The 23,963-nt window shown below is 46.6% G+C and overlaps 1 protein-coding gene and 1 long non-coding RNA gene across 2 annotated transcripts in view; one reads left to right on the forward strand and one right to left on the reverse strand.

Moving 5' to 3' along the window:
• Window positions 1–21,121, reverse strand: NR2C2 (nuclear receptor subfamily 2 group C member 2). Its single transcript, XM_072127130.1, has 14 exons — window positions 20,895–21,121; window positions 17,350–17,439; window positions 15,960–16,157; window positions 15,773–15,875; window positions 15,078–15,257; window positions 13,144–13,291; window positions 12,627–12,720; window positions 12,415–12,548; window positions 11,416–11,587; window positions 9,764–9,885; window positions 9,383–9,522; window positions 7,263–7,400; window positions 5,557–5,662; window positions 1–4,892 (listed from the first exon to the last, which is right to left on the reverse strand). Exons 2-14 carry the CDS (start codon window positions 17,419–17,421, stop codon window positions 4,718–4,720), a joined length of 1,782 nt encoding a protein of 593 aa, XP_071983231.1. The 5' UTR covers window positions 17,422–17,439; window positions 20,895–21,121; the 3' UTR covers window positions 1–4,717.
• LOC140103854 (uncharacterized) overlaps window positions 20,550–23,963 on the forward strand; it is a 9,056-nt gene continuing 5,642 nt past the window's right edge. The window contains exon 1 of the long non-coding RNA XR_011850194.1: window positions 20,550–20,638. This is a non-coding gene — a long non-coding RNA (uncharacterized lncRNA). The remainder of the gene's footprint in view (window positions 20,639–23,963) is intronic.

Consider the following 23,963-nt stretch of genomic DNA (forward strand, 5'->3'; position numbering starts at 1 on the left):
TTTGGAAAGTTTGTTATCCACTTTAATAGTATAAACCTCATTGGGGAAGTTATGATGAAGCAATGAAAGACCCGCCCCGGGGGAAGGGCATGTAATAAAAGGCGGGGTCTAGTCCATGCACGGCAATACTCTATGTACAAAACACGGGATGCAGATCTCTGTACGAGGATCGATCATTAGATAGAAAATTCTGATAAAAAATAATAACGCACAGGCCGTAGGCATGTCAGACACAAGGCTGGTGACTGATGTGGAGGGGGGAGCGGCCGGACCCTGGGGGCACCTCTGAGACCTCTGCAGCCGCTGACAGGTAACGGATCGGTCCTCCAGAACCTCCAAACTCGGTAGCAAATTGTACAAAATGTCTTCTGCTTCTTAAAGTACAAACGGTGCGGAGTGTAAAGTACAGGAGCAATGTCCTCAGTGCAATCCGTCCGGGAGGTGAGAGGTTAATTATGTGTCATCCCAGGCGAGAGGGTTAAGAGGGGGCCCCATACACTGGGGGGGGGGGGGGGGGCCCAGCCTGTGCCCAATAATCCCGTCCTAAACTGGGGGTCTGGGAAGGAGTGTGACAGCAGGGTCAGACTCTCTGTAGTCTGTTACCATGGAGATGCATAGTTCCGCATAGCAGCTGTGTACACAGAACGGGAGGAGACTATAGACATCATGTGCAGAGCTGCTTTACGACAGACCAGATAAAGAGGGGTCTCCTGAGCCCCTGCAGAGACACCACAGAGCTTCAGCTGTGCACATGTGCATTATGGGTAGGGGACAGTGATGTCCACCCCATACAACACCGCAGCCTCCCCAGCAGAATTGGGTCATATCTAACAATCCTCAAGATCTCTGCTCGCTGTCAGTGAATAGACACCTTCATGATTCCATTCACACCCTGAGGGTTTGTTTCCAATCCAAACACATATCACTGCGCAGTCTCACGCAGTTTGTTACAATGTATCAGTCTGCATCTCCCGGAGGGCTGGATACAAATGTAACGAACCCTCAGTAACAAGAAGTTCCAGGTTTGTGTATGAATATTCACTTACAGTAAGCAGAGATCTTACAGGTTTATTAGAAAGTTGCAGAACTCTTCGCGACACAACGTTTCGCCTCCAGAGCGGCCCCTGCAGATCCGTTCAGTCCATTAACCCTTGCACGGCTGTGGGGAGGTGATCCATCCCTTCTTATGGACACAATGGTAGAGAATGCTGATTGTTAGAGTCTGGATCGGTCCTGTAAGCGCATGCTGGGGGTTGTAGTTCGGCAGCACTTTCTATTCTGGATGGACATGGATCAGGGGGTTGATGATTGTCTGATGCAGTATAGAGGTCACCCCAGGTCATCCATCAGGTCAGGGTTCAAAGAAAGTGCACTGAGGCGCAAGGTAAGTAACAGTCTGCAGGGTGTCAGGGGTTAATTACAGGGAATCTGTCCTCAGGCCTGACCCCTTTAAGGAGGAGCGTGTATGCCGCCTCAAGGCATGCTGGGAGTTGTTGTACATCACTTCTCTATAGTCTCTGATAGATCCGGCTGATATTTACATCGACGTCCCTTTAATCCGGCGTCCGATAGTCCAGAGAGTCTAATAATATGGCACATAATCTGGATTACCACGAGGCCAGAACCAGGAGACGTCTCGCTAATAATCTGGTCCCATCTGATAAATTCTCTGGGTTCTGCGCATCATTTTTAAGATCTCTGCTTCCTATCAATGAATAGAAGTTTCTGAGTTCTGCTCACAAGCGTCTAAAAAAAACCAAGGTCCAGGGCATTAAGGAACCCAGGGGCAGAGAACATGGAGGGGCTTCTAATCCCCCCCCCCCATCTCAGGATTTAGGGTCTTTATAGTGATCAATATAGAGGACAAGTGTCACTACCTCTGCAGGCCCCGATCATGGCAGAACCAGGTCCTTGATGGGCCTCACTTCAAGGGCTTAGACACTGGTTGTGAAGGGGTTAAATGTATCCGAGCCGAGCAGACGTGAGAGCAGGACCAGGTCAGGATGTGTCCTGACAGCAAGCAGAGATCTTATAGGAATCGTACTGTACATAATACTTCCACTACCGGGGGGGAAAGGACTCCAGTAATAAATAGAATCCATCAAATAATAAAACAGATCATTACAATCACATCTAAATACAAGTGCGTTCGTCTCTCCGGCCCATAAGGGGTTAATAATAGAATTAGAGGTAAGTGCTTTGTTTCTAGGGCAAATTCTGTGTAAAATGTTACGAACGGCCGGACGTCTTCCATTGCTCCTCAGAAGTGCATTGTGGGACTATGACCCCCTGAGCTGCTAAGTCACATGACTGACGAGGAGGAGGAGCTTAATCACTGACTCATAAGCAGCAGAATTTTGAATGCAGCTCTGGATGTGAAAGGAGAAAAGAAAAGCAATGACCTAGAAATGTTACAACCAATCTGAAATTAGACAGACCACTAATAAGGGGGGACCCCACTGACCGGCTCTATTACCACTAATAAGGGGGACCCTGACCGGCTCTATTACCACTAATAAGGGGGGACCCCACTGACCGGCTCTATTACCACTAATAAGGGGGACCCTGACCGGCTCTATTACCACTAATAAGGGGGGACCCCACTGACCGGCTCTATTACCACTAATAAGGGGGGACCCCACTGACCGGCTCTATTACCACTAATAAGGGGGACCCTGACCGGCTCTATTACCACTAATAAGGGGGGACCCCACTGATCGGCTCTATTACCACTAATAAGGGGGGACCCCACTGACCGGCTCTATTACCACTAATAAGGGGGACCCTGACCGGCTCTATTACCACTAATAAGGGGGGACCCCACTGACCGGCTCTATTACCACTAATAAGGGGGGACCCCACTGACCGGCTCTATTACCACTAATAAGGGGGACCCTGACCGGCTCTATTACCACTAATAAGGGGGACCCTGACCGGCTCTATTACCACTAATAAGGGGGACCCTGACCGGCTCTATTACCACTAATAAGGGGGACCCTGACCGGATCTATTACCACTAATAAGGGGGACGCCACTGACCGGCTCTATCACCGCTGAGAAGGGGGACCCCACTGGCCGGCTCTATTACCACTAATAAGGGGGGACCCCACTGACCGGCTCTATTACCACTAATAAGGGGGGACCCCACTGACCGGCTCTATTACCACTAATAAGGGGGACCCTGACCGGCTCTATTACCACTAATAAGGGGGGACCCCACTGACCGGCTCTATTACCACTAATAAGGGGGGACCCCACTGACCGGCTCTATTACCACTAATAAGGGGGACCCTGACCGGCTCTATTACCACTAATAAGGGGGACCCTGACCGGCTCTATTACCACTAATAAGGGGGACCCTGACCGGCTCTATTACCACTAATAAGGGGGACCCTGACCGGATCTATTACCACTAATAAGGGGGACGCCACTGACCGGCTCTATCACCGCTGAGAAGGGGGACCCCACTGGCCGGCTCTATCACCACTGAGGAGGGGGACCCCACTGACCGGCTCTATAACCACTAACAAGGGGGACCCCACTGACCGGCTCTATGACCACTAATGAGGGGGACCCCACTGACCGGCTCTATTACCACTAATGAGGGGGGGCCCACTGACCGGCTCTATCACCACTAATGAGGGGACCCCACTGACTGGCTCTATTACCACTAATAAGGGGGGCCCCACTGACCGGCTCTATGGCCAATGATAATGAGGGGGACCCCACTGACCGGCTCTATGACCAATGATAATGAGGGGGACCCCACTGGCCGGCTCTATGACCAATGATAATGAGGGGGACCCCACTGACCGGCTCTATTACCACTAATGAGGGGGACCCCACTGACCGGCTCTATTACCACTAATGAGGGGGACCCCACTGACCGGCTCTATGACCAATGATAATGAGGGGGACCCCACTGACCGGCTCTATGACCAATGATAATGAGGGGGACCGCATTGATTAAGGGGAGAAGGGAGACATCCAGGGTGTAGCTTAATCATTGCATAAGTTCTGTACCTTTCTACATCAACATCTCTGCTTGCTGTCAGTTAACTGAAACATTCATCTTTACATCCAGAGGAATAATCCCCTTCCATTCACAGACAGCAAGCAGAGAATATTTTAATAATTTGAAACCCTGAGCTGACCTCATACGACCTATCACCTCCAGGACCTCCCAATGGTCCTACAGACATGAACGGAGCACAGGAAGAGTCCTAGGTTGTCCTGCATTCTGCCGATCGCCAGGGTCCCAGCAATCAGGAACATGTTTGAAAACCCCTGTTAAGGTAAAAGTGGAAAGTTCCTTTAAGGGCATCAGAAAAGGGGGGGGGATATGTGACTGGAAATGTAACTGGAGATGCTACATGATAAATAGGACCCTCTGCAACGTAAATACTGTCTTCCCCTGGAAAAATTTGGGAATCCTGTCCAACATTTGGTAAAAAGGCGGAGAGGGTATCCAGGAATCGCTCCTATATGAGTTAGTAAATATGAGCTGTAACAGACGTCCGCTCCTACCTGATCATCTGAATATGGCTGTAATCGCTGCCTCACTCCGCTAACGGGACAAGGGGTACAGCTACCGAAATGTTCACAGGCTGCGGAGACAGAGGAGGGGCAGCGGTTACCCAAAAGTTACTGAGCTTTCACACGCCCCAGAGAGGGAACGCTGCAAAGTGCTTGATCCGTGCGCAAGTGCAAGCTCCGGCTATACGCTGGTCCCTGTGATCTGCCCATTGTACTCCGCCGTCTCCATCTTCAGGATGTACGGGATGATGCTGTCAATGGGAACGTTACCGATGAGGCCGGTAAAAAAAAGTTCCTCCGTGATGCTGGAGCTCATAAGTCTGAGAGCCGGGAGCCGCACCAGGATTCGGGCCAGTCTACAGGAATGAGGAGAGAAGATGATTGGATGTGATCCTATTGCAAATCTCCTGTATTATACTTCAGAGCTGCACTCACTATTCTGCTGCTGGTGCAGTCACTGTGTACATACATGACATTACTTATCCTGTACTGATCCTGAGTTACATCCTGTATTATACTCCAGAGCTGCACTCACTATTCTGCTGCTGGTGCAGTCACTATGTACATACATGACATTACTTATCCTGTACTGATCCTGAGTTACATCCTGTATTATACCCCAGAGCTGCACTCACTATTCTGCTGCTGGGGCAGTCACTGTGTACATACATGACATTACTTATCCTGTACTGATCCTGAGTTACATCCTGTATTATACCCCAGAGCTGCACTCACTATTCTGCTGCTGGTGCAGTCACTGTGTACATACATGACATTACTTATCCTGTACTGATCCTGAGTTACATCCTGTATTATACCCCAGAGCTGCACTCACTATTCTGCTGCTGGTGCAGTCACTGTGTACATACATGACATTACTTATCCTGTACTCATCCTGAGTTACATCCTGTATTATACCCCAGAGCTGCACTCACTATTCTGCTGCTGGTGCAGTCACTGTGTACATACATGACATTACTTATCCTGTACTGATCCTGAGTTACATCTTTTGGTTTGTACCTGTATGTGTCCTCTGGGTATGTTTTCTGTACATAATCTTGAAGTTCCATTTGTGCTTTTTCCTGAAACTTCTCAATTTGCACAGTACTGTTGAGACCGGGGTGATCTGTAAGACACAACAAACCATAGGGTTACTTGAACAGTCTGAATACAGCAGGTGTGGCCATACATACTGCAGCCAGTGATACGTATTATTCCTGGAGAGATGTGTAACCAGTGCTCAAAGCAGATAGAAAGGGGCGCAGAGCAGCGCACATGGCACAGCAGTGTGAGGAAACACTACATATATAATCATACTTCACATTCCTGCATGCTAACTACATGCATAGACAGCCTACATGGCAAGTACATGCATACACAGCCTACATACTAACTACATGCATACACAGTCTACATGGCAAGTACATGCATACACAGCCTACATGGTAACTACATGCATACACAGTCTACATGGCAAGTACATGCATACACAGCCTACATACTAACTACATGCATACACAGTCTACATGGCAAGTACATGCATACACAGCCTACATGGTAACTACATGCATACACAGCCTACATGGTAACTACATGCATACACAGTCTACATGGCAAGTACATGCATACACAGCCTACATGGTAACTACATGCATACACAGCCTACATGGTAACTACATGCATACACAGTCTACATGGTAACTACATGCATACACAGCCTACATGGTAACTACATGCATACACAGTCTACATGGCAAGTACATGCATACACAGCCTACATGGCAAGTACATGCATACACAGCCTACATGGCAAGTACATGCATACACAGCCTACATGGTAACTATATGCATACACAGCCTACATGGTAACTACATGCATACACAGTCTACATGGCAAGTACATGCATACACAGCCTACATGGTAACTACATGCATACATAGTCTACATGGCAAGTACATGCATACACAGCCTACATGGCAAGTACATGCATACACAGCCTACATGGTAACTACATGCATACACAGTCTACATACTAACTACATGCATACACAGTCTACATGGTAACTACATGCATACACAGCCTACATGGTAACTACATGCATACACAGTCTACATGGCAAGTACATGCATACACAGCCTACATACTAACTACATGCATACACAGTCTACATACTAACTACATGCATACACAGTCTACATGGTAACTACATGCATACACAGCCTACATGGTAACTGCATGCATACACAGTCTACATGGTAACTACATGCATACACAGCCTACATGGCAAGTACATGCATACACAGCCTACATGGTAACTACATGCATACACAGTCTACATGGTAACTACATGCATACACAGTCTACATGGTAACTACATGCATACACAGCCTACATGGTAACTACATGCATACACAGCCTACATGGTAACTACATGCATACACAGCCTACATGGCAAGTACATGCATACACAGCCTACATGGTAACTACATGCATACACAGTCTACATGGTAACTACATGCATACACAGTCTACATGGTAACTACATGCATACACAGCCTACATGGTAACTACATGCATACACAGCCTACATGGCAAGTACATGCATACACAGCCTACATGGTAACTACATGCATACACAGTCTACATGGCTACACCTGCTGATCCAGTAGAAAGCAGAACAGATCTCTTTACAGCACTAATATAAAATGCACAAATCCTTCTAACCCGGGCTGAACAGGACCACGGCCTTCAGATAGGCATACTCATAGCCATCGATGTCCAGCTTGGCCATACTGTTACAGAACTCCTGCAGCTTCCATATGTGCTCCATCACCTGCTTCACTCGCTCTCCAGAAAGCTTATCTGAAAAATAGAGGCAGTGATTGTTAGACGCCGATGGTATATGATCTCCTCCTTAGTGACCGGTCAGACACTGCTGGTATATAATGTCCTCCTCAGTGACTGTGACCGGTCAGACACTGCTGGTATACAATGTCCTCCTCAGTGACTGTGGTCAGACACTGCTGGTATATAATGTCCTCCTCAGTGACTGTGGTCAGACACTGCTGGTATATAATGTCCTCCTCAGTGACCGGTCAGACACTGCTGGTATATAATGTCCTCCTCAGTGACTGTGGACAGACACTGCTGGTATATAATGTCCTCCTCAGTGACTGTGGTCAGACACTGCTGGTATACAATGTCCTCCTCAGTGACTGTGGTCAGACACTGCTGGTATATAATGTCCTCCTCAGTGACTGTGGTCAGACACTGCTGGTATATAATGTCCTCCTCAGTGACCGGTCAGACACTGCTGGTATATAATGTCCTCCTCAGTGACTGTGGACAGACACTGCTGGTATATAATGTCCTCCTCAGTGACTGTGACCGGTCAGACACTGCTGGTATACAATGTCCTCCTCAGTGACTGTGGTCAGACACTGCTGGTATATAATGTCCTCCTCAGTGACCGGTCAGACACTGCTGGTATATAATGTCCTCAGTGACTGCTACCAGTCAGACACTGCTGGTATACAATGTCCTCTTCAGTGACTGTGGTCAGACACTGCTGGTATACAATGTCCTCCTCAGTGACTGTGACCGGTCAGACACTGCTAGTATACAATGTCCTCCTCAGTGACTGTGACCGGTCAGACACTGCTTGCTGGTTTATAATGTCCACCTTAGTGACTGTGACCGGTCAGACACTGCTTGCTGGTTTATAATGTCCACCTTAGTGACTGTGACCGGTCAGACACTGCTGGTATATAATGTCCTCAGTGACTGCTACCAGTCAGACACTGCTGGTATACAATGTCCTCTTCAGTGACTGTGGTCAGACACTGCTAGTATACAATGTCCTCCTCAGTGACTGTGACCGGTCAGACACTGCTTGCTGGTTTATAATGTCCACCTTAGTGACTGTGACCGGTCAGACACTGCTGGTATACAATGTCCTCCTCAGTGACTGTGGTCAGACACTGCTGGTATATAATGTCCTCCTCAGTGACTGTGGTCAGACACTGCTGGTATATAATGTCCTCCTCAGTGACCGGTCAGACACTGCTGGTATATAATGTCCTCCTCAGTGACTGTGGACAGACACTGCTGGTATATAATGTCCTCCTCAGTGACTGTGACCGGTCAGACACTGCTGGTATACAATGTCCTCCTCAGTGACTGTGGTCAGACACTGCTGGTATATAATGTCCTCCTCAGTGACCGGTCAGACACTGCTGGTATATAATGTCCTCAGTGACTGCTACCAGTCAGACACTGCTGGTATACAATGTCCTCTTCAGTGACTGTGGTCAGACACTGCTGGTATACAATGTCCTCCTCAGTGACTGTGACCGGTCAGACACTGCTAGTATACAATGTCCTCCTCAGTGACTGTGACCGGTCAGACACTGCTTGCTGGTTTATAATGTCCACCTTAGTGACTGTGACCGGTCAGACACTGCTTGCTGGTTTATAATGTCCACCTTAGTGACTGTGACCGGTCAGACACTGCTGGTATATAATGTCCTCAGTGACTGCTACCAGTCAGACACTGCTGGTATACAATGTCCTCTTCAGTGACTGTGGTCAGACACTGCTAGTATACAATGTCCTCCTCAGTGACTGTGACCGGTCAGACACTGCTTGCTGGTTTATAATGTCCACCTTAGTGACTGTGACCGGTCAGACACTGCTGGTATATAATGTCCTCCTCAGTGACTGTGGTCAGACACTGCTGGTATACAATGTCCTCATCAGCGATTGTGACCAGACACTGCTGGTATATAATCTCCTTCTCAGTGATTTGGCCCTAGTATACAATCCCCTCCTGTTGCTGCACTCACCTTCCTGGATGCTGTTTTGCAGATGGTTGACTATGGCGGCCAGGATGGTGGAAAGGCTCATCACCTGCGAACACTGCGCTAGACCCAAGGTGAAGAGCTCGTTCCAACAGGCACGTACTAGGCTTGTGTTACAGTCCTGCCTGCAAGATATAAGACCGGATATGATATCATAGGGCACAAATGTCGAGGAAAATCATAAAAGACAAGCAGGGGAAATCCAGAAAGGGATTAGGGGTCGTATAATGCTGGGTGGTCAGCTATAATGTAATTCTACCCTCTAGTGGTAGACATCAAAGAGACAAAGAAGGGATGAAACTGTACGAAATATGGGTGAGGACCATGTATTGTATCTTACAGGACAGGCAGGAGTTAAATACTTACCCCAGGGCTTGGAAGGCAGGTATGGAGCGAGCCCAGTGCATGGACAGGAAAAGCAGCCGAGATGCAGACTCACAGATATAGTGCACGTTCAGGTATTCTGGCATCGGGCTGGGCATCGTGAGCTGAATGAGAGAAGAAATATCAGAGAAGCTCTGGATAGAGACGGGTAGATATACACAACCTGCCCTCATTATCTCTCTAGTTCAGGTCATTATGTGACTTGCATTATGTAGTGTTCAGCAGTCTCTGGGGGTCATTTACTAAGGGCCCGATTCGCGTTTTCCCGACGTGTTACCCGAACATTTCCGATATGCGGCGATTCTCCCTGTATTGCCCCGGGATTTTGGCGCACGCAATCGGATTGTGGCACATCGGCGCTGGCATGCACGCGATGGAAATCGGGGGGCGTGGCCAAACGGAAACCCGACGGATTCAGAAAAACCGCCGCATTTAAAAAAAAAAAATCTGTCGCGGAGCTTACACTTACCTTCACTCAGCCCGGCTCGGTGAACTCCAGTGCGTTCCGATGCTTTTCAGCGCAGCAGCGCCACCTGGTGGACGGCGGAGGAACTACCTTAATAAATCCCTGCAGGACCCGAATCCACCGCAGAGAACGCGCCGCTGGATCTTGAATGGACCGGGTAAGTAAATCTGCCCCTCTGTCTCTAATTCTCAGTTGCCTCAGAGCTTGTGGCTGGAGACTGGCTGCCATGTTGCCTCTGATACACTGCAGAAGAAACTACTCTACACAGAAAGTAGATGAGAATCTGCTCCATTACTCTGTCCTCTATCACAGAAAGGCATCAGCAGAATCATATAGGACAGTGGCGGCGAACCTATGGCACGGGTGCCAGATGTGGCACTCGGAGCCCGCTCTGTGGGCACCCAGGCCATTACCCAGCTATTTAGGACTCAGGATGTCCTCCTACAGTCACAGGCAGCCCAGGACATGCTACGTTCAGCGCTATTTTAAAGTGACTTGAAGTGCAAGAGGAACAAGGAGGTGTGGACAGAGCCGGATTATCATTGGAAGACCTTCCAAAGGCCTTTGATTCATGCTGTTAAGTGGACCTTAAAGGGAAGATACAATGATAATCCCAATATCTCCTGCTTTCTACTGTATTGGTGTCCTCAGGATGTAAAAGTGAACAGGGGAAGAGGAGAGGAGCTTGAATTGAAGAAGGAAACACTTTCTTCTGATACTGTATGTCACAAAATGTCTTATATTCACTTTAAGGCTTACACAAAAGTATGAGGGACGTATATACGACCGACATATATACGCCCCCCCCCCCACAGCAATGGGCACACGGCGCCCTACAGGAGCGGTATGATGCAGCACACATGCGGCACCGTACCATTCCATAGCCGGGAGAAAGATAGGACACATGTCCTATCTTTCTACGGAATACGGCATCGTGCGCTGTGAGAGTTTGCAACACATTTGATACAGAGAATTGTGTGGCACGCTCAATGTTAAAGGTGCACCCAAAAAAAAAAAATGGTGCACACTTCCCAAGAAGTGCAGGGGGTGCCAGATAATCGGAGACCATGTGCCAATATTCAGTTATCTGGCGCCCCCTACACTCATGAGGCAACATGCACTTACTACAAACTGCACTACTTTTGATAGGTCTGTCTTCTCCTCTGACCTTAAAAGTGACGTGTGTGTCCGAGAGCAGCGGTCCTTCCACCTCAAGAATAGGTGTGGCCTGATCCCGACTGATGACATGAATGTTCCCTCCCGCCGCTGATTCCAGACCATCCGCCAAGTTCTGGCCGACGTCCGTTGTGTTCAGTGCTTTCGCTAAGGTGTCAAATGCCCTGAAAGAGAGAAATGTCCTTATTTACAGGGATAAGAGATATCACATCACCTTGCACCCTGCATCAGCTGTTCCAACACTTGTATATATACATTGGCTCCATTAAACTGTTTTGTGTTGATAACAGGGAGCTGCAGCACAGTTTTTAGCTATCCAGTGTATAGTGGAGGCAGCTGACACATTGTGGATCCCCCCCAGCAATGGCACGGACTATCCACAGAACAGGTCATCACTATGAGAATGAATGGTGAAAACCCTTTTAAAGGAAACCTACCATGTGATTTGATGCATTATAAACCAAACATACCTTGAGAATGCTGTAGTTACACTGATGCAGAAACATATCTTGGTTAATCCCTATACTGAGTGGTTTTGCTGAAGAAACTATTATAAAATTCAGGACCTTGGGAAAGCTGGGTCAGGCTTGCTGATATAAACACATTACACACGGGAGCTTGTAATTACAAATGGAGGTTAGTCAAGACATGACTAATCAACCTGAGCTGGATCACTCATACACAGCAGCAGGTGCAGCAATTGACTATTCTGCCTGCAGACACAACCCAGGGATTACATTATCCTCTCCTGTAGTGAATAAAAATTAGTGCTAGGAGAAGCGCTACAAGCGACCATACAATCGACAGAGCTTCATTATCATAAGGTTATATCTGTTTTATCAGCAAAACCACTCAGTACAGGGATTAAACAAGATATGTTTCTGCATCAGTGTAGCTACAGCAGTCTCATGGTATGTTTGCTTCATAATGCATCAAATCAAATGGTAAGTTTCCTTTAAGTCATCAAGTAGTGAAATTCTGGAGCACTCACCGGGTGATCTCACTGGAGAATTGGTCCTCTTGTTGGGCATCCGATGTGTCCCCGTTATTCAGTGACTCGGTCAGGTTAGCGAGCGAGGTCACCACGTTTGCCAGGGTTCCCAGCCCGCTCTGACTCGTCTCTGTCTGCAAGTTATATGACAAGATCGTGAAATGTTATAAACCAAAGTGGTGAAATGAACAGTGAACATGCCGGTGCCTCACCTTGGAATCTGCAGACAGGACCACCGTGCCGTCCTCTCGGATCAGAGGCTGCTGGATATTCACCAACATCCCTGGATCTAGAAGTCCAGCTTGTCTGCAGAAGAGAAGTATCAATACAGGATCAGAAAGTGCCAATAGGACGAGCTCAGACAATGCACATGTCAGGATGTAGAGGATCTGCCATCAACATGACTGTCCCAGCCAACCCCAAAGAGGAAGAATAGGAGATGCAAAGGTAAAACTCATGCATCTCCTTCTTGTTGGTTCTGACCTTGAACTGCATCAAAAATGGGAAAATCAATGTTTCCTTTTATCTTTTAGTGTCACCGCCACCTACATGTCACCTGATGAGATCATTATGGATGAGAGCTCAGTGCTACCACAGGAGAGGTAACAATGCTCCAAAGAACATTAATACAATAAATAAACAGGTCACACAACATTGTTGCAATATAGCAAAGATTTGTAACAGGTGAAATCCGTCCCAAGTTGTGTCTGTAAACCGGAATATACGCACCTCCCTCCTTCTTTGTCGGTGACAAATGTAGGTGTTGCTATGAGAGGACTCCTCAGGTCCTTCCGAATGTAGATTTTCTCTGTTGATGCCGCACAGTTTGAGGGTTTCTCCCGCTGAATGTCATAGGGCTTCCTCTCACTCTGCACCGCTGACATACACAAGAACAACAAGAGTATATTAGTGTACAAAGAACCTAACACTCAGATGAACAGCAGAATAGTGAGTGCAGCTCTGGGGTATAATACATGATGTAACTCAGGATCAGTACAGGATAAGTAATGTCATGTATGTACACAGTGACTGCACCAGCAGCAGAATAGTGAGTGCAGCTCTGGAGTATAATACAGGATGTAACTCAGGATCAGTACAGGATAAGTAATGTCATGTATGTACACGGTGACTGCACCACCAGCAGAATAGTGAGTACAGCTCTGGGGTATAATACAGGATGTAACTCAGGATCAGTACAGGATAAGTAATGTCATGTATGTACACAGTGACTGCACCAGCAGCAGAATAGTGAGTGCAGCTCTGGGGTATAATACAGGATGTAACTCAGGATCAGTACAGGATAAGTAATGTCATGTATGTACACAGTGACTGCACCAGCAGCAGAATAGTGAGTGCAGCTCTGGGGTATAATACAGGGTGTAACTCAGGATCAGTACAGGATAAGTAATGTCATGTATGTACACAGTGACTGCACCAGCAGCCTAATAGTGAGTGCAGCTCTGGGGTATAATACAGGATGTAACTCAGGATCAGTACAGGATAAGTAATGTCATGTATGTACACAGTGACTGCACCAGCAGCAGAATAGTGAGTGCAGCTCTGGAGTATAATACAGGATGTAACTCAGGATCAGTACAGGATAAGTAATGTCATGTATGTACACAGTGACTGCACCAGCAGCAGAATAGTGAGTGCAGCTCTGGAGTATAATACAGGATGTAACTCAGGATCAGTACAGGATAAGTAATGTCATGTATGTACACAGTGACTGCACCAGCAGCAGAATAGTGAGTGCAGCTCTGGGGTATAATACAGGATGTAACTCAGGATCAGTACAGGATAAGTAATGTCATGTATGTACACAGTGACTGCACCAGCAGCAGAATAGTGAGTGCAGCTCTGGAGTATAATACAGGATGTAACTCAGGATCAGTACAGGATAAGTAATGTCATGTATGTACACAGTGACTGCACCAGCAGCAGAATAGTGAGTGCAGCTCTGGAGTATAATACAGGATGTAACTCAGGATCAGTACAGGATAAGTAATGTCATGTATGTACACAGTGACTGCACCAGCAGCAGAATAGTGATTGCAGCTCTGGGGTATAATACAGGATGTAACTCAGGATCAGTACAGGATAAGTAATGTCATGTATGTACACAGTGACTGCACCAGCAGCAGAATAGTGAGTGCAGCTCTGGGGTATAATACATGATGTAACTCAGGATCAGTACAGGATAAGTAATGTCATGTATGTACACAGTGACTGCACCAGCAGCAGAATAGTGAGTGCAGCTCTGAAGTATAATACAGGATGTAACTCAGGATCAGTACAGGATAAGTAATGTCATGTATGTACACAGTGACTGCACCAGCAGCAGAATAGTGAGTGCAGCTCTGGAGTATAATACAGGATGTAACTCAGGATCAGTACAGGATAAGTAATGTCATGTATGTACACAGTGACTGCACCAGCAGCAGAATAGTGAGTGCAGCTCTGGAGTAAATGCTTATGTAAACTACAGAATTCTGTTTCACCATTTTGATAACTCTTCAGGAGCTTCAGGAAAGTTACATAATTCCGAGCCTCCGCCCTTTATATCAAATATGATTTAGAAAACACAGAAACGTTTGTGCTGTAATTTCAGAGTCTTGTCCCCCCCCCTGGCGTTGTGCCCGTCCCCTGGAAGCCAAACTCACATTCCATTTTCATGCCCATGTCTAAGCACTTCTTGAGGCGGCAGAACTGGCAGCGGTTGCGGTGATGTTTGTTGATGACGCAGTCCTGGCTGCTGCGGCAGCTGTAGGTCAGGCTCTTCCTGACGCTTCTCTTAAAGAAGCCCTTACACCCTTCACAGCTGACGGCGCCATAATGACGGCCTGAACAGAAGAAAGAAAGATTATCGGAAGCCGGGGGTTGCACCTCCCACCTGGACTATAGGACCCATATACACATATTAAACAACCTTACAATTAGTTTAATGCGTCTCTATGGTAACAGACTACAAACACACGCGTCTCTATGGTAACAGACTACAAACACACCCTGTGCCGTCTGCTGCTCCAGTGACGCTCCCTTTGATCTGTTCCCTAATCTCTAACAATGTATATCATTCCGATGTATAGGGAGTATTTGCGGAGCTGCTTTATACTTTGTTTAAGGTCCACCAAAATCGTTTCATGTTTTTTTTTTTAAAGATCTCTGCTAGCTGTCATTGAATTGCACAGCGAGTCAGCATCTGACGAGCCGGAGAGACTTTTACTGTCTAGAAGAAATCAAGGAAGGTTTCCATTTGATGACAGCAAGCAGAGATCTTACAAACCATAAAGAATAGACGATACAATGTCATTGTGCAGGTAATGGGCAGACATTGTGCCATCTCCTCCATAGTCACCTGACGCTTTGTCTCCGCAGACCACACAGTATTCTACGATCTGCGGCCGCTGCGCCTCGGCCTTGCCCAGGAGTCTCTCCACGGAGGCGGCATCTGTGACTATCTGCAGCAGAGAACAAACGAGACACATAGTGAGTAAGAAGCGCAGGAAGCAGCCAGCGAGCGCCCGGCTGATCCCCTCCATTACCTGGATCCTCCCGGGCACAATGTTCTCGGTGGTGAAGATGAGCTGCTTGGCATTGGGGGACTCGGGTGTTGCCAGTATCACCTTCCCTGCTCCGGATCCATCGGGACTGGCCAAGATAAACTGCTGCTTGGGAGATACGGAGGAGTCTAGAGCCGTCACTATCTGGATCTTCTGCCCGGTCTGCTGGTCTGTCACAATCTGCAGAGACAATGTAGATGATGGAGGTTGTAGTCTTAGAGGTTCCATAGATAAAGCTGCACTTGTCACACACAAGGAATTTACTCGTCACTTGTCTATTGTAGTCTTCTGTCTCATCTGTCCTATTTCTTGCTTTACACTGCAGCTCTGCTCCATTCCAGGGATAAATGTTATTCTATAACTCTGATATAATGGGGGTCTGATTGCTGGGGCCCCCCCATCAATCTCAGAAAGTCGGTCTCATTGCCAAGGGTGGGTCAAGCATTCATTCTCTATGGGAGCGCCAGAGCTAGCCGGGTACAGCACTTCCCTATGGCAGTGCCACTGAGCATGAATGGCATGGTGAATGCGTGGCCTCATGCTCCATTCCTTAGGGGGATAATGGGACCCCTATTCACGTGACTGGTGATATCCAAGCAGCCGGACCCTCACTGATCAATATTTAAAGAAAACCTTTAAACCAGGGGCACTTACTCATAGACCCAGGCACCGTGACTGTGGTAATCTTTAGTATATTTGTTACCCATGGCCTCCTCCTCTGTGAAGCTACAGCACAGGGGGGGGCTCTGAAAACACTCCCTTATTAGCATAATTATAAAAGTTGATTTCAGCATGAAGGAGACCATGGATAACAATATAAGAAGATTAACACCGTCCCAGTGCCCGGATCTATGAGTAAGTGTCCCTGGATGGATTCTGACGCTAGATTTCCTTTAAGCTTTGGTCAGCCCCTTTCAGACATGTATCCATATGATCAGTGACTACAGCTTAGTTACACTCAGAGTCTGAGTTTGTCTGATATTCACCATCTGCTCTGTCTTTATGCCATGGTGTACACTAGGACTGTTAATGTCACAGTCGCACTGTCTGTTGGAGGTCTAAGGCTCATGTCCCATTTAGTTCAATGGGGTGATGGGCACAAACAAGGGACCATGGGGCTGTCGCTTGCAGCCCGAAAACTGCTCACAAACAAGTGCAAGATGCGCGAGTCTCACATCTCCTTCCTATCTGCTCTTCTGTCTTTCTGCCATGCTTTACACTGCAGCGAGGCTCCACTTATACATGTGATAGCTGACAATAGCTCTTCTGTAAACTGAAGGGAGGAGCATCATAAAGAGGGAGGGACCTCTCTGATAAGAAGGGAGGAGCCTCCATAGCACCAGGAATATCTTGCAATGTCTGTGCCTCTTACCTGGATGCGCTGGGGGGTGGATACGGCAGAGTCGGTGGAGATTATTTGGATGCGCTGGGAGGAGCTGGTCATCACTGAAGATTCCTGAACCTGGGGGAGAAGATGCAGATATTTCATTGGTTGCAAACCCCTGGCAGAGCAATGTTCACAAAATGCAATGTCAGCATAGATGCCGTTTTGTGTATACAGCTCGGATGCAGAGCCATGTGTCCTTGGCTTACTACACCTGTCTCCTCTACCTGAGACCTAGGAGCGGGAAATGTGGCTCAAGCTCAGACTTCAGGAGACTTGTTATTGTGACCCAGACCCATCAGTGTGCACGAGAGCTGTATACACCAAACGAGAGGCCATTATAAATCAAGGCTGAATTGTTAACCAAACGACTAAATTCTTTTAGGAATGCAGATCCCCCAACACCGGCCTTGGGGATCATTCCGATGTTTTACATTTTTATTCTGCATTTATTATAGAGTTTATGAGACGTCTGTGATGGAAATCTCCAGGCTCAGGATTAATGAATGTAAAGGAGCTTACAACGACCTGCGCGATCGATCACCGTGTCCCGGACCCCCGTACAGATGTTTTATTAAAGGATGAGGAGAATGTGGGACGTGTTGGGGGAGCGGCGCTCATCTACGTAACGAGCGGAGCGTCCGTCACACTCCGAGGCCTCTAATAAACCCTGAGGGACATCGGAGCAGATCGGGGAGAGGCTAATTATAGGCTGAGAAGAAAGGCCCTGAACCGGAAGACGCCTCATTACTGCTCATCCATCCAGCCAGAACCCGAGGAGAGGGAGCTGATTACAGAGATGACGCCCGCGCCCCAGATCTGCGGCTCAGCCCGGGGGAGGGGGCAGGACAAGAGTATAATGCCCCAAAACTGAAGTCTCCAATCTGCAAAACCACAACTCTCAACATGTTATCTCAGTAGTACGCTGGGCAATGTACAGCAAGAGAACGCTGCCCTATAAAGGATCCCTAGTGTACTAATGTCAGTATAGAGCACCTGCAGCAGTACAGCCACATGGCCAGATTCGAACTGCAGCCTCCTCAGTAGTGATGTCCTGCTAATGGAGAGACGGGGTTATGGCTGCTGCGGTGATCGGGGTCAGGGGACTTTATTCTACTTCTTTAACACTGAATTACAGCAGCTTGGACAGAATCCTGTGTTAGGCTGCATTCAGAAAAACGTATGCCCGCACAGCAATGGCTAGGTGGGCATACGTCCGCTGCGATGGAGAGGTGGAGTCGTGACCCCTCTCCATAGGAATGCGCGGCGTACGAGCCGTAACATGGGGGAATATAGACATGTCCTATCTATTTCCCGTGTACGGAGCGGTAAGGTGCCATTGCCACCTATGGGGGACGTATTTACGGACGCAAGCTTGTGGCTGTACATATGCCCCACATATGTTCGTGTGAATGTAGCCTTATTCGTATTCCAGACACCGCGGCTGTGATAATCTTCTTATATTTATTATCCATGGCCTCCTTCCTTCTAATATCAACTTTTAGAATTATGCTAATGAGCCAGAAGAGCTTCCCTAGCTCCTCCATGTTGTAGCTACACTGCCTATTACTATTATACTTCCACCTTCCACTGCTGCTGAGAGTACAGGACGTGCAAGGGGGAGACTGAGATCACAGTAGCGCTCTCAGATTCATTAGCATAATTATAAAAGTTGATTTTAGGAGGACGGAGGCCATTGATAACAGATATAAGAAGATTACCACAGTCCCGGGGCCTACGAGTGATGTCCCCGATTTATACGGATGGATTCTGGTGGTAGATCTCCTTTATGTGCCCTGAGGTCAGACCCTGTCACATAGAGCATCCTAGCCTAAAGGTCATCAGTGTCATATCCCAGGAACTCCTTGGATCATTTTGCCGCTTACAATATTCTAGGGGTGCAGAACTTGACTGAATTTGGAGAACAACAAGAAACATTTTCATTCCTGGATCTGTGTTCCTGGACGGTTTGTGCGATTCTCCTTCCCTCATACGACCCCCAGTGACCCCACACAGGTATATGGAAGCCTCTCATCCTGCTACAAGGCAGTCACTGACTATTATAGTTATGTTTATCCATGGACACTTTGGGGGTCATTTACTAAGGGCCCGATTCGCGTTTTAGCGACGTGTTACCCGAATATTTCCGATTTGCGATCGGATTGTGGCGCATCGGCGCTGGCATGCACGCGACGGAAATCGGGGGGCGTGGCTGAACGAAAACCCGACGGATTCGGAAAAACCGCCGCATTTAAAACAAAAAATCTGTCGCGGAGCTTGCACTTACCTTCACTCAGCCCGAGCCGGTGAACTCCAGCGCGTTCCGATGCTCTTCAGCGCAGCAGCGACACCTGGTGGACGGAGGAACTACCTTAATAAATCCCGGCCGGACCCGAATCCACCGCAGAGAACGCGCCGCTGGATCGCGAATGGACCGGGTAAGTAAATCTGCCCCATTGTGAGATCTTTACTTTTCTCTCTGATGTCCAATTCTTAGCCACAAATATACAGTTTTATGTATTTCTGGTAAAATGTTAATCGGTTGAATCACCTTTTCTAGTCTGGGGGCCACTCTGTCATATTAAACCGCCCACAGGGGCCACAATAACATCATAGATATGCAGAATATCTCTGAGGGGTGCATCATCTGCTTCCATCTATTTGTGGGAGTAAGTTGCCCTCCGTCACATAGAATGCAGACCGGGCATCCGTGTAAACAATGTGTAATGTACCTGAGATTAGAACATACATGGGGAGAGGGGAATAATAAGAATTCCCAAAAACGCAGTGCGTGAATGCAGCCTTATGGAGGGGGGAAACCCTTCTACATAAGCTGCTGAGGACCTCTCTTGCCCAGGACTCCCCAGCTCTCTATCTCTATAATATCTTATTGTCCCCTTAATGTTGTGTCTTTGCTGCCTCCTCCCACTATCCCCAGCAGGTCATCTGAGGTTACAAGGAAAAAATTCTAAAAACACTGAAAATTTTTTCGATAAAATGACTTGAGCTGCAGTGACAGCAGCCACCACAAGAGGGCGATCACCTGAGCCAGCGCCTGGACTAAAGACAGGCCGCGCCCCCAGAGCACACGATAGGTCAATGACAATGTCACTTGTCAAGAGACACCGCCCACTTCCTCGAATCCTGACGCTGATTGGTTGCATAGATGTCTCCCCCGCCTATCGATTACGTCACAAAATAAATAAATAAAAGCAGCGCGTCTCGGAGAGAAACATGGCGGCAGTTGGCGGGCTGCCAGGACGGGAGGCGGCGGCGGGTGAGCGGGCAGCGGGGTCCTGCTCTGCGGGGGTTCAGGGGGAGGCGGTGCCCGGTAACTGGTGGACTCCGACACAGGATGTTGTCGGATAACGATGTAGTCGGCGTCGTCAGGGAAAACGCAGTCGGTTATGAGGTGCGGCCGGTGTGAACAGAGCTCTGGTGGCGTACACTCAGGGGCTCACACTCTGATGTGAGGAGATTTTTACCTCAGGCCGCTCCGGGGAGGCCTCAGCCGCGGCGCAGCTTCTCCTTACCTCACCCCGACGGAGGTTCCTGTCACAGCCGCATCCCCTCAGCTCCTGGCGGCCCCCACAGCTTCCCGCGCCCCGGAATAGCCGCTGAACCCCGATTCTTTAGGTTGTTTTGAGTTTTTTTCTCCTTCGGTGAGAGGTCAGAGGTCGTGACCCCGCGCTCCGCCGCCTCTTTCCCCCCCTCTCCTGTTTCCTCTTCCCTCTCGCTCGGATTGCAGGCGGGGTGACGTCATCCAAAGGAGCGAAGTGATTGGTGGAGCAGCTAAAGGGCGTGGTTATTCATGCTCCTCCCATGTGTAGCTCGGACACTACAGTTTTTTTTGTTTTTTTTTTTATATGAACTTTATTAAGATGTCAGCGCTGCTAATGGACACTGGCGGATTCAAAAAGCTTTACTGCTAAATAAACCCTTGACTGAACAACCAGTGACCCAGAATACTGCAAAGAATGTTACTGGATGTGTCCATACCGGAGGTCACTACGGCTTGTCATTCTCACATATAGTAGTTACATTCCTGTACATAGGGGGCAGTATTATAGTAGTTATATTCCTGTACATAGGGGGCAGTATTATAGTAGTTATATTCCTGTACATAGGGGGCAGTATTATAGTAGTTATATTCCTGTACATAGGGGCAGTATTATAGTAGTTATATTCTTGTACATAGGGGGCAGTATTATAGTAGTTATATTCCTGTACATAGGGGGCAGTATTATAGTAGTTATATTCTTGTACATAGGGGAGCAGTATTATAGTAGTTATATTCTTGTACATAGGGGAGCAGTATTATAGTAGTTATATTCCTGTACATAGGGGGCAGTATTATAGTAGTTATATTCTTGTACATAGGGGAGCAGTATTATAGTAGTTATATTCCTGTACATAGGGGGCAGTATTATAGTAGTTATATTCCTGTACATAGGGGGCAGTATTATAGTAGTTATATTCCTGTACATAGGGGGCAGTATTATAGTAGTTATATTCCTGTACATAGGGGGCAGTATTATAGTAGTTATATTCTTGTACATAGGGGGCAGTATTATAGTAGTTATATTCCTGTACATAGGGGGCAGTATTATAGTAGTTATATTCTTGTACATAGGGGGCAGTATTATAGTAGTTATATTCCTGTACATAGGGGGCAGTATTATAGTAGTTATATTCCTGTACATAGGGGGCAGTATTATAGTAGTTATATTCTTGTACATAGGGGGCAGTATAATAGTAGTTATATTCTTGTACATAGGGGGCAGTATTATAGTAGTTATATTCTTGTACATAGGGGGCAGTATTATAGTAGTTATATTCTTGTACATAGGGGGCAGTATTATAGTAGTTATATTCCTGTACATAGGGGGCAGTATTATAGTAGTTATATTCCTGTACATAGGGGGCAGTATTATAGTAGTTATATTCCTGTACATAGGGAGCAGTATTATAGTAGTTATATTCTTGTACATAGGGGGCAGTATTATAGTAGTTATATTCCTGTACATAGGGGGCAGTATTATAGTAGTTATATTCTTGTACATAGGGGCCAGTATTATAGTAGTTATATTCCTGTACATAGGGGGCAGTATTATAGTAGTTATATTCCTGTACATAGGAGGCAGTATTATAGTAGTTATATTCCTGTACATAGGGGGCAGTATTATAGTAGTTATATTCCTGTACATAGGGGGCAGTATTATAGTAGTTATATTCCTGTACATAGGGGGCAGTATTATAGTAGTTATATTCCTGTACATAGGGGGCAGTATTATAGTAGTTATATTCCTGTACATAGGGGGCAGTATTATAGTAGTTATATTCTTGTACATAGGGGGCAGTATTATAGTAGTTATATTCCTGTACATAGGGGGCAGTATTATAGTAGTTATATTCCTGTACATAGGGGGCAGTATAATAGTAGTTATATTCTTGTACATAGGGGGCAGTATTATAGTAGTTATATTCTTGTACATAGGGGGCAGTATTATAGTAGTTATATTCTTGTACATAGGGGGCAGTATTATAGTAGTTATATTCCTGTACATAGGGAGCAGTATTATAGTAGTTATATTCTTGTACATAGGGGGCAGTATTATAGTAGTTATATTCCTGTACATAGGGGGCAGTATTATAGTAGTTATATTCCTGTACATAGGGGGCAGTATTATAGTAGTTATATTCCTGTACATAGGGGGCAGTATTATAGTAGTTATATTCTTGTACATAGGGGGCAGTATTATAGTAGTTATATTCCTGTACATAGGGGGCAGTATTATAGTAGTTATATTCTTGTACATAGGGGGCAGTATTATAGTAGTTATATTCCTGTACATAGGGGCAGTATTATAGTAGTTATATTCCTGTACATAGGGGGCAGTATTATAGTAGTTATATTCTAGTACATAGGGGGCAGTATTATAGTAGTTATATTCCTGTACATAGGGGGCAGTATTATAGTAGTTATATTCTTGTACATAGGGGCAGTATTATAGTAGTTATATACTTGTACATAGGGGGCAGTATTATAGTAGTTATATCCTTGTACATAGGGGGCAGTATTATAGTAGTTATATTCTTGTACATAGGGGCCAGTATTATAGTAGTTATATTCCTGTACATAGGGGGCAGTATTATAGTAGTTATATTCCTGTACATAGGAGGCAGTATTATAGTAGTTACATTCCTGTACATAGGGGGCAGTATTATAGTAGTTATATTCCTGTACATAGGGGGCAGTATTATAGTAGTTATATTCCTGTACATAGGGGGCAGTATTATAGTAGTTATATTCCTGTACATAGGGGGCAGTATTATAGTAGTTATATTCTTGTATATAGGGGCAGTATTATAGTAGTTATATTCTTGTACATAGGGGGCAGTATTATAGTAGTTATATTCCTGTACATAGGGGGCAGTATTATAGTAGTTATATTCCTGTACATAGGGGGCAGTATTATAGTAGTTATATTCTTGTACATAGGGGGCAGTATAATAGTAGTTATATTCTTGTACATAGGGGGCAGTATTATAGTAGTTATATTCTTGTACATAGGGGGCAGTATTATAGTAGTTATATTCTT

Source organism: Engystomops pustulosus, chromosome 10, assembly GCF_040894005.1.
Source record: "Engystomops pustulosus chromosome 10, aEngPut4.maternal, whole genome shotgun sequence".
In the NCBI taxonomy this organism is placed as follows: Eukaryota; Metazoa; Chordata; class Amphibia; order Anura; family Leptodactylidae; genus Engystomops; species Engystomops pustulosus.

Coding starts and splice junctions, on each gene's coding strand:
- NR2C2 (XM_072127130.1), bottom strand. CDS start 17,421: ATGACCAGCTCCTCCCAGCGCATCCAAATAATCTCCACCGACTCTGCC. Junction 15,258..15,772: donor CTGCGGAGACAAAGCGTCAG/GTGACTATGGAG, acceptor TCTTCTGTTCAG/GCCGTCATTATGGCGCCGTC. Junction 9,886..11,415: donor ACACACACGTCACTTTTAAG/GTCAGAGGAGAA, acceptor TCTCTCATTCAG/CTCACGATGCCCAGCCCGAT.